At 37.1% G+C, this 11,317-nt stretch overlaps 1 protein-coding gene across 3 annotated transcripts in view; it reads left to right on the top strand.

Moving 5' to 3' along the window:
• Positions 1 to 11,317, top strand: part of LZTFL1 (leucine zipper transcription factor like 1) — a 20,405-nt gene that overhangs the window by 5,807 nt on the left and 3,281 nt on the right. The window contains exons 2-10 of one of the 3 annotated variants that reach the window (XM_008633870.2): positions 2,135 to 2,259; positions 2,714 to 2,908; positions 3,428 to 3,488; positions 4,318 to 4,386; positions 5,766 to 5,831; positions 5,966 to 6,043; positions 8,373 to 8,546; positions 9,037 to 9,140; positions 9,707 to 10,670. In XM_008633870.2, coding sequence (XP_008632092.1) covers positions 2,183 to 2,259; positions 2,714 to 2,908; positions 3,428 to 3,488; positions 4,318 to 4,386; positions 5,766 to 5,831; positions 5,966 to 6,043; positions 8,373 to 8,546; positions 9,037 to 9,140; positions 9,707 to 9,725 — 843 coding nt within the window. In that variant the 5' untranslated portion in view covers positions 2,135 to 2,182 and the 3' untranslated portion in view covers positions 9,726 to 10,670. Of the gene's footprint in view, positions 1 to 2,134; positions 2,260 to 2,713; positions 2,909 to 3,427; positions 3,489 to 4,317; positions 4,387 to 5,765; positions 5,832 to 5,965; positions 6,044 to 8,372; positions 8,547 to 9,036; positions 9,141 to 9,706; positions 10,671 to 11,317 lie in introns of those variants that run through there. The other 2 variants (XM_017734484.1, XM_017734485.1) reach the window with 2 other exon arrangements.

Here is an 11,317-nt window from a genome sequence, read left to right on the forward strand (position 1 = left end):
GGCTGTGGTCGCCACCTGCCCACCTGGGCACCCTGCCATCCCTGCGGAGACTCCCAGGGTTTGGGATTTTTGCGGGATCCGGTGGCCCGGTGGTTTATCTGCGTATCAGCGTGGCTGACTCGGAGGTCACGAGTGCTTGTGTGTTTATTTACTAGTTTAATTTCCTGTCTGTCTGTAATGAATAGAAGCTTTTCAACTAAAAAAACCCTCCAGCAACAGCAAAGAGAACATTAATTTAGCTTTCCATATGATCCTCATCTGCAATAAGTGGGACTTTGTGGGTAACATTGGGCTTGCAGCCACACTGTGAGAGCTGGTTTTATTTACTGCTGGTGCTGCTTCCTCGGCTGCATTTAGTTTCCAGAGTATTGATTGTTCATCCAGGTATCCCAGGATTGCATTGTCACTGAAGCTTCCCTGCACGGGTTGTTTACTAAGGACAAGGTGATCAGATGAACTGTTTTGTCTGAGTTACTACATTGCTGTCCCTTCCCAACATCAGCCATCCTAACAAAATACATCGGAGTAAATGAGATGGACCTGCCTTTGCATCAGCTCTCCAGGGACTGTGGTGATAAACTCCCACTCATGCCCTGTCGTGCCTCCTTGTCACCCGTGCTGCCTGCATGAGCAGTGGTTATTCTGATGTGAGTGCCCATGCCAATAGTTCATTTGAAATAGAGGCACACATAAAAGGGCTACTTAGCCAGATCTAAAACTACTTCCTTCTTCATTTGCCCTGGCAATATTTGTTTCTGGGCAATAGGCTGTTGAGAAACAAATTCACATTATCACTTAAGATTAAGATCTCCTTCTTCATCAAAAACAGCATGGCCAGCAGGTCGAGGGAAGTGATTCCCCCCTCTGCTCTCATGAGATCATATCTGGAGTGATGCATACAGTTCTGGTGTTCCCAACATAAGAAGGACATGGAAGTGTTGGAGCAAGTCCACAGGAGGGCCATAAAGCTGACAAGAGGACTGGAGCACCCCCCCTACAAAGACAGACAAGCTGGGGTTATTTAGCCTGGAGAAGAGAAGGTTGTGTGGAGACCTCACAGCAAACTTCCAGTATTCTGGAGGAGACCTACAAGGAAGCCAGAGAGGGACTCTTCAGCACGAACTGCAGTGATAGGACAAGGAGTAATGGGCACTTGTTGCAGTGGGGATCCTGCAACACGCATATATCAAACCAGGAGTCCCGTGGAAAGGAAATATATATGGACAGACAGATTCTTGATAGCTGTTTCAGAGAGATGTTTATTCCTCCAGCCGCATGGCCGGGGCTGTGCTCAGGAACTGTTCCAGTCACAGGACCAAGGGTCCTTCTGCCCGCGCAGGGAACACAAACCAACCAATGGGAACGAGGCTGAGCAGGGGCAGGGAAACCCCGTGTCTGTGCCCTCAGGGCCCCTCTCCCAGGGCTACACGGCAGGGGAGGGACCCCAACAGGCACTAATTGAAAGAGAGTAGGTTTAGATATACAGAAAAAGTTCTTTATTGTGAGGCTGATGAGGCACTGGAATGCGTTGCCTCGGGAAATTGTGAATGCCCCATCCCTGGCAGTGTTCAAAGCCGGGTTGGATGGGGCTCTGAACAACCCGGTCTAATAGGAGGTGTCCCCATCCATGGCGGGGGGTTGGAACTAGATAATCTTTAAGGTCTCTTCCAACACAAACATTCTGTGATTCTATGATTCTGTGAGAAGTCTCAAGAGTTTACATAAAAAGTAACAAGCATAACATACTTTCGTCTGGGTTTTTTGTTAGTACATATATGAAAGATACATGATTCAGCTACATTATGCATGTGTAATGTAATACCAGGACACGTCCAAGAGCTTCCTCTCCTGTACAGTCCTTCTGGTTCTGATCCTCTGATTGCCTCTGTCTCTGATTTTGTATGACTTTTTTGAGGCTACTTGAGCCCTTGCTTCCAGGTTCTGGAACTTTCTCACCCACTTATGAGAGGTGTGTAGGGATTAGACCTATGAAAATATGGTTGTTTTTTACCCTGCTAGTTAGCATGCTAACCCTGTGAAAACAATCACAGAAACTAGTCAGAAGGCAAGTATTCACAGTAGTTATGCTCCTTTTTACTTAAATTTGTTTTTGTGCTTGTGTCCTCCTCCGCAGGCAGAGCTGGGCGTTAATGAGCACCACCAGAACGAAGTGGTCAGCTACATGCGCTTTGCCCGTTTCAAGCGCAGCATGTGTCTCAAAACAGTGGACTCTTGTTTTCAGGACCTCAAGGACAGCAGGTACTGTGTGGGGTGGTTATGAGCAAGAATAAAGCAAAATACGCTAGCAGCAGTGGCAGGTTTGAATACTTTATGGGGTGACTTTTCTCCATTTAGGTTTGTATGTTCTTGTATTTTCCGGAAGTTACAAGTGAAATGCTTTTAAACCCAAGTTGTTCAAATTCTTAGGAATTAACGTAGATATTGACAGTATGACATTGCTTTATATCTTGCTTCTGATGATTAAACTGGATGCAAGGCTGTAGCTGAATTAATATTTGTGATTTTAATTATTTAAAGAGAAAATTCAAATACAATAACCAATTAGTAGTGCTGTGGTCATCTAATAACTACTGACAGTGGAGGTTTTTAAAAGATACTGCATCATATGAGTGGTACCTTTGTAATAGGATCTCATAACAACGCAGAATTGTAACCTTTATCGTACCTGACTCATTTTGACCGCTCTGTTTAGACTTGTTGAAGAGACCTTCACAGTTGACGAGGTGATAGACATGCTGGATGGACTGCAGAGTGTCGTACACAGTGAAGTGGAGTCAGAGCTTATAAACACAACTTACACCAACGTTTTACTTCTGCAGCAGCTCTTTTCCCAGGCTGAGAAATGGTACCTCAAGTTACAGACAGATGTCTCTGACTTGGAGAATCGGTAACATCTATTGGACTATACTTGCAACAATAGGAAAACTTTGAAGTGTTGACTATTTGCATTCTTTTCCTAACCATAACCAATAGAAACTTATTCTTTTACTATTTTATCAGTGATAGGTTAGCTTCAATGCTTCCATCTATAAAATAGCAAGATACAAAATGATTTCAAACTTGGCAGCAAGGTGTTTTATTGGTAATATTCTTTCTTGAATTAATCAGTTAAGAGCAGGTGATTGAACTCAATTAAAAAGCTTTTGTTGTCTGGTTGGATTATATTTCAGTTAAGGATGCTAAGTCTATTCTAATGCATGTATCATACCGTTGCATGACATGATCTGTTGCATTTATGGTATTTGTGTAGGACTTCACCCTGTACTTCTAACAAGAATTTTACATGCAGTAAAAGGCATAGCACCAGCTTGGTGAAATGTGTTTCATAGCATAGGTCTTAGTAAATAAATGCCTTCTTTTATATTTCTTTGGTAAATAAATGTGTCTTTTTTTTTTTTTTTCCAAGAGAATTATTGGACCAGGTTGCTGAGTTTGAAAAATCAGAATATACATCTTCAAACAAAAAGGTAGAATTTTATTTTAATCAAATCATAATCAAATGTCATGTGGAGTCATGACAGATGTTAAAAATGCTTAGTATTCACTCTTTGTGTGTAAGAGAAAACCAAAACCCCATCCTTTTTTTTTTCAAAACAGTCTTTGAAACTGTCTAAAATTCGCATTTTGCATTTCAGCACCAAGGCTCACTCTGAATTGCCTTGGCTGTTTCCAGAGTGCAGGTTCTGCATTTCTGGAGCATGCCTCACACACCTCATCCCAAGGTCAGCCAGACCAGGGATGTGCTGAAGCATCTGCTCCTGGGTTCTCTTCCCCTGGCACCTGGGGTAGGACTGGGATGTTCACTTACCCCAACATGAACCCAAGAGCTGAGAAGATTGCACAGTACAGATATCACTCTAGCTTGTCTTGCATGAATATGTTTGCACCTTACTTGGTTTGGAGTGTAAAGGTGTATTTAGTTAATATATATTATTTTTAATACTTTAAATGAGAAAATTATTTGGAGCTTTGTAAATACAACCACTCAAATATCTTCTCCTTACTCCTTTGTCTTTTGGTTGCTGCAGGATTGTTAGTCTTCTGTAGAACCATGTCTGCAATACTTTTACGTCTCTATGCAGTATCTTTGTTTAACATAAGCTCAAAGTGAAGTCCATAACTTAGGAGCCAAGGAAACAGTAAAAAATGAACTTGAAATAAAAGGTTGTTCATTTGCTTTACAAAAGAAAGCTGAATTGACTGTCAACTGTCTATTGACTGACAGACTAAAGGAGTACATTTCTTCCTCCTAGAAATCTGTATAATTTAATTTTTTCACCTTTATTATTTCTTTAGTCCACTGCAGATCCCATTAAACCAAAACTGGCTCCATTAAATGAAGGTGGGTCAGAGCTGCTAAACAAGGTAAGAACTTGGCTGTTCATGCAGTTGTGGTCAATGATCATTCTGCTTATGCAAATGACCTGAATAGCTTTACAGTAATATTTGTATAATGTGTCTGTCACTATACAGACATCATGGTAATATACCCCAGAATGTAAAATGCTAGTAAATTAATAAATATTGCAAAGCATCAGAAATTTACTGCAGTTATGGTCTCTAACATGTATCGCAGTATTAACCCTTCTTTTGCAAAGACATTTTGGTCTCTGTAGTAATTTATTTTTCCATTTAATCGAGTGAAATAGTAAACTAGTTCCATGCAGCTAGCTGGTGCTTCAACAAAGAAGTAAATTAAAATATGTAGCTGGCTGAAATGATTAGGTTATTGAACATTTTCTGTATCACTTGAAGTCAATCTTATTACATCCAGTTTTTTGTGTTATAAGTTGGTTAAATTCCTCCTGAAGAAACAGGCACTCAAAGAATTTGGAATTTACTGGTTTTGAAAACATCTGATTTCTCACTCGCTAAACATTTTCAGAATTACAAAACACTTTCTAGTACTTAACATTATCAATAGCTTTTATTAGGTATTGTACTCATTTCATTCAACTGAACTTTTCTAAAATGCCACACTTCTTACAATACCCTTTTAAGTTTTGGGCAATCAAGATAATTAGATAATCTATTTTCTGTCTTCTGTCCTGTGTTCCCAAAATGATGTGTTGAGTACAATGTCTGAATCAAATTGTTGTTACTCACTATGATAATTAAAGCATTCAAGAATTCAGACTTGTATTTTGCTTATAGATTAATGTAATTCTCTTTCAAAAATAATTTCAAAATCATAACAGGTTTTGTTGAATATGTACATCTGTTGTCTTTTTTTTTATTCCCAAAATCATTCAGAGTTCATATGGTGATTTTACTCTGACTGATAAAACATGATTATTTCCTGTTACATAGAACAGGATATGCAGTAACCTGGTATTTGTCTCCATTGAAAAAGAACTGTGGATAAATTCTTACTTGCCTGATGATTGAAAATATGAATGATGAGCAGCAATGAGATTTGCATCTCTGAACATGCAATTTTTAATAATTAATCTTGATACTAACAAGATGCTGATCTCAACAGTCTCAGTGTGGTAAAGTATGTGTCTAAGAGAATGGTCCTCTATGTTACAGTAGAATTGGAAACTTAAATTGCTTTCTCGCTGGGGCAAAAAATCATGAAAATTGAATGAATTATTGATTTCTTATGGAGGCCAATTTTATAAGCCTTTAGGATCTCTTTTGCTTTCCTAAGTTATGAAGTGTATTTTCTTCCCTGAAGTATTTGGAAAATCCAAAATGGCACAAGAGTGTTCACAAACATTTTCTTGTTCTTTAACCCAAAGACAGTTGCTTATCTCCAGGAAGAAAATGAAAAATTGAAGACCAGACTCAGGACCATAGAAACACAGGTAAATTCCCTGTAAGCTTGGATGCTTAATGCTGCTTACGTATTTAAAAATACCTAAATAAGAATCCCATGGTTATTATTCTTATGTTCTAAGTTAAAATGTTTCTGAGGTTTTAAATTTTCAATATATTGCAGGCTACAGCTGCCCTAGATGAGAAGTCCAAGCTGGAGAAGTCACTGAGGGATTTACAGATGATCCAAGGAGATCAGAAGGTAAATATAATTATATCCTTCTGCTCCCAGAGGGGGAAACTGTTGCCAATACATCCAAAATGTTGGTCTGTATGGTGTGTTTCTTTTCTGGCAACTGCAAGAGTTTGAGTCAGTGTTGTTCCTGCTGACATTGTCTGTTCCTGCTGGTCTGTCAGTCAGCAGGTAATCCATAACATTAGTTGATGTTTTGACATGTATTCAGGAACAATCAGGAAGTATTCCAGAATTCATATTCTCAGGGCTGAGAGTTGTATTAACAGACACAAATCTATGTCTGTTTGTTTCTTCATCCTTACTAATGAAAGAATGATACCTAACCTGTTTTTTAGGGCAACAATTAAACACTAATTCTTTCACACATTTGTCACTTGATGTTCACATGAACAAGCCAGACGTGCTGCTTGTTTGATTTTTTTGTAGTTCTCCCTATATCAGCATGCTGTTAAAAATGTTTCACCATTTATTTTTATTACTTGAGGTTCTTAATCTGTTTTGTAAATGAGGATTCCAACATGGTGAGTTGACACAAATAAATCTGTTCAGGTCACCTCAGTATTTTTCTAAGTTTCTACCTTTATTTGTCAATAATTAGAATTTTCCAAAGTTTGTTCATGTGTAATTGTTTCTTAAATTTAAAACATTTCTATTCAGGCTTTCAACAAAATTAGAGCACTTTAATCCCATTATTTTGAGTAACTGACATTAAAATTCCTGCGGTATTTACAGATTTGGAAGTAAGGTTCAAGATAATAAAACATTTCTATTTTAGTTTTCATATTTTAATCCTGATTTCTTTTTATTTTGCTTTCTACCTGGTTTATGGTATGTACTTGGTTTTCTTAATATGTTAAAAGTTTACTTAGTAACTTTCAAAATTGTATTTAATACTATTTTTAATAGGGAACTCAATCAGTCATGACAAATATTTTCTTTCTCTGTTTTGTTAAACTTTAAATTATTAACGGTTTAAAATACTAAAGGGGTGTATTAAATCCTGGATAATACTGTTTGTAGTGTTAAAAGATTGGAACTAAATCTCATCCTGCTTTTCTGGTTAAACATGAATTGGCCTCAGTGTCAGGGCTGCTGAGTATCTTCAGCTTTCCTGCCCTAATTTGCTCTCTCTAATCTGTTGCTTTCTCCCAGTTGCTCATAAAGCAGTGGATTTCAAACTCTTTGAACAAATAAATGACTGCCAAACCACAATTGGTTCTTAAGTCCCAACTCATCAAATTGATGGGGTTTTTTTAAATTAATAGTTAATAGATGGCTCCACGCACAAAGTGTGAATCAAAGTAACTGAAACTGGGAGTAACTCCCAGCAGTAACTGGGAGTAACTGCTCTGTTGGATAAGGTTAATTTGAAGATTTAGAATTTTTGCATAACTAACTTTTGTCATGGTTAGAAAATAACAACTAAAACATACAAAATGTATGTAGTGCTTTTCAACATTGCAGCCTTGGACTCTTGTCTCAGAATTCAAAATAAGCCTTTATTCTGTAGCGGTGCTACTGTCAAGTGGTTTCCTATTCTAAAGTCTTAAGTTCCAGATAGAAGAAGGAACAGGGCTTTCTTGGGTTTTAGATTTTGTTGTGTTTAAGGTGCTGCTGGTTCAGCCTCATCCTGAGTCATTACATGTTTGAGTTTGAAACTGAGCTTTAAAACCTTAGAATGTTTTGTGTTTGGTTTTTGTTTTGTTTTATTTAAGTGAAAATCCATAGAACAGTTACATTATTATAGTGTTTTGTGACCCAGAGCTGATGTTCAGAAAGGTCTGAGTTGTTTCTTCTCGTAAGGAAAAAAAGGAAAGTTGCTTCACAAGCAACTTGGAGCCTCTTTGTGTAAGACATCTGAGAATGGTGCAATGTTGGTACCTGACTGAGAGTGTGAGCCAAAACACATTCAGCCTTTCCTACCTGTACTACACTAACAGCTTTGTAAATGTTTCAAAAATATATTGTAACATAGACGTTTAGTTCTTAAATGGTAATTTTCTGTATGGTAAATAACTTTCTGTTATATGATTCATCCTCTGGCTCTAACTAATTCCTAAAGAAGTGAAGTACAAAAACTTGAAATCTCATCTTAGCAGAGAAAACATTCCAGCCATCTTTAAAAGGCATTTATTAACAATTTTTTAAGTTGTAAATCAGTCCCTGCTGTAACTTTTTTTTAGTTAAAGCACTTCTCATTTAGGTTTTACAGGAGTAACATGAATACAATTATTAAAAATGAAGATGTGCCTACTTTGTGTGGAATTTTGCACTTAAAATTTTAAATATTTCTTCCCTTGAATTTTACATATTTTAAATATTTCTTCTATTGAAGAATAATGCAAACCAGGATATCACTGAACTGGAGAATAAAGTGGCAGCTTTGAAATCCCAGTTTGAGAAGACTATGAATGACACTACTGCAAACCAAAAATTCTTAGAAGAGGACTTGGTGACAACAAAACATAACTTACTGAAGGTTCAGGATCAGCTATCCACAGCTGAAAAGGTTAGCATTTTATTGTATTGTAAAGATGAATTCCTTACTCACATTTTAATTGATTAGTAATTTAACAAGCATATGCTACAGGATGCAGAGTTTACCAGGCCACACTTTTGCCCTTATATTTTTGTTATTTCAGTGGAAAAGCACATTATACATAAAATAGCAAGCCCACAATTAACTGCATGGTCATAACTAGATGAATATTAAAGAATTGACCATTTGTCTGGATAGAAATTTTTAAATGAAAAGCATATTCTCAGTCTTCTGAAGACTTTTGGCCTGATTTTGTTATAAAATGAAGTTAGTGTTTCTATGTCTGTCCCAGTAATCTGATTTGAATCTACCAGCTGACTTCATCTAAATTTGAGTAAGTTATGGAAACTAGTACTGCCAACCAAATTTGAGGAGGAAAAGCAAGTAGGTTTTTTTTTTTTAATATTTTGGTCTAGTCTTCATAATATGTAAATAATACGTTGATGTTGTTATTGTGTAGGAACTGGAGAAGAAATTTCAGCAAACAGCTGCCTATCGCAACATGAAAGAGATTCTCACCAAGAAGAATGAGCAGATAAAGGATCTGCGTAGAAGACTTTCCAAGTAAGTGCCTGTCTGTCCCAACAAGATCCTTGTTCTGGATCCACGTTCTGCTCCCATTTTGTCTCTAAAACAGTTTATACATTTTCCTTAAAAAGAAGTTCTAATAGGCTATTCCCTGAGTTTTGACAAGCATCCTTTGAATGGATGTTCAGTGTTGTTAGGGCTGGTGTGTGCAACAGCAGCTGTCATGTAGCAAGTAATGAGAGACTTTAGTATGGAGAGGATGGAGGATATTCGTGGGTGTGGCAGATAAGGCCTCAGGTGCTACACACAGAGATACAGATGGGAGATGTTCCAGATGTTTTGGCAATTGTTTGGATTTGCAGGTAGGTCATTCCTTCATTTTCCTGTTGGGTAAACTGGCCAGTTTTAAAAGGAGAAAATAGTCTAAAAAGTAAATGCATGTGTCTGTAGCTTAAGTCATACAGTAAACCTTGACAGAAATGTATCAGTCTTGGGTGTAATTTATTGCTTGGGTTTCATATTTTCTTTAGAGATAAAATGTCTTTGGGGTGTTTTCAAGTCTGTTTTAATGATTTTTCTATTTATTCTTTTTTAATCCTCAGATATGAGTCAGAGGACTGAAATACCAAAAAGCATCTGATCTATCAGAAGTTGTCATGGAAAGAAAATGTAGACTGGTACTATTTTTCAGTAATTTTTGTTTTGAATTATGTATTCTTTGCTTCTAGTGTTCAAAATAACTATTAATATTAATTTCACACTGAGACTCTACTTCCTTGTAAACCTAAAATTTATAGATATTAGTTTCTGCAGTCCCATTTTTAATGGTTAGCCATTGACATTCATTGAGAAATAGCAAACAGGACCTTGTTGAAGAACTGAGAACATTCCCTACAAACAAAGGAGTTTATTTTTGTTAAGAAAAGGGAAAAAAAAGACCAAAAATGCATGTATTAGAGTTTTTGATGTCTTCAAGGTGGAAACTCCAGTTGTTACTTTTGTGTAGTTAATATAGTTAAGAAGTAGCATTGTATGTAAAAATTGCATCAGCAAAAGTAAAGAGTAGGAGGAACAAAAAGAAACACTTTGATTCTATAATGTTACTTCACATTGGGCATGTCATAGCTCAGCAAGTGTGGTCAGTAGCACTTTTCTAGAGGGTGTTCATTAGACAGTGAGATAAATATGCTTTATAGCCAAAGTGCTGGACCCTTTCAAATAAAGTTGTGCTTTTTCACTTGAATTCATTTAAAGCAAATTTGAACATCAGAAGACAGATTCTGATTTTGCCAGTATTCTTAATACTGAGATGATAATCTAAATACGCATAGGAAAGTTAATGAAGCAACTTTTTTGGGAAATAAGTTATTTTAAATATTTTCATCTCCTTTCTTAATGTAACCTCACCAGAAAACAGCTTACTTCTCTTGAGTCTTCTACTTGTCATTCTCTGCCTTGCGTTTGTTTGTCAGTCACCTGATAGTGCATTCTACTTGTTCATCTGTCCCTGTTCATGTGTATCTTGTATTTTACTCCAAATAAAATACTATGTTTTCAAACGTTTAATCTTTAAGGAGCTGGATTTTTTAATAGGAATGTTTTGTATAGCTGTTTTTTTAATATCTGTGGGAATGGTGGCCGACCAGTAAAGAATCTTGCTAGAAATGAGAACATTTAAATTACAGATTCGTGCTCAAAGCCACATCAAAGCTCACATCAAACAGCTGTAAAAGAGCGTGCCAGTGACAGGGCTGAGGAGAGACTGAGGTGTTTATGTTACAGAAACTGACATTTAACAGTGTTTTTCTCAGGAGCTGCTTGAACTGAAACAGGTCTTTTTTCCTCATTATTTCTTTAACAAGCAAAGCTGTTAAAATTGCTTAACTCAAATCTGCCATACACTTACAGTCTAAGTTCTCCTGTTTTCTTTTAACTTCTCATGTTTTCTGTAAGCTCTCCTATCTTTTGCCTCCCACTGGTTTAGTGAGGTTGGTTTGGGATAGAGCCCTGTGCCTGTGGCAGGATATTATTGCTGTAGCACAATAGTAGTGTGTTATGGCGTGGCATTCTCCTCATGCAGTGGCAGTTAAGATAATGAAGGGTATTCTTTTGCCCCATGTACAGTCACTAAAATTTTAAGCTCTTAGTAGGAATGTACCAAAGAGCTTTTTGGCTGGTTTTGCTCAGAGCAGCAGGGATACTTGTCTGGGTGA

The sequence above is a fragment of the Corvus brachyrhynchos genome, unplaced genomic scaffold (assembly GCF_000691975.1).
Source record: "Corvus brachyrhynchos isolate BGI_N302 unplaced genomic scaffold, ASM69197v1 scaffold94, whole genome shotgun sequence".
Taxonomy (NCBI): Eukaryota; Metazoa; Chordata; class Aves; order Passeriformes; family Corvidae; genus Corvus; species Corvus brachyrhynchos.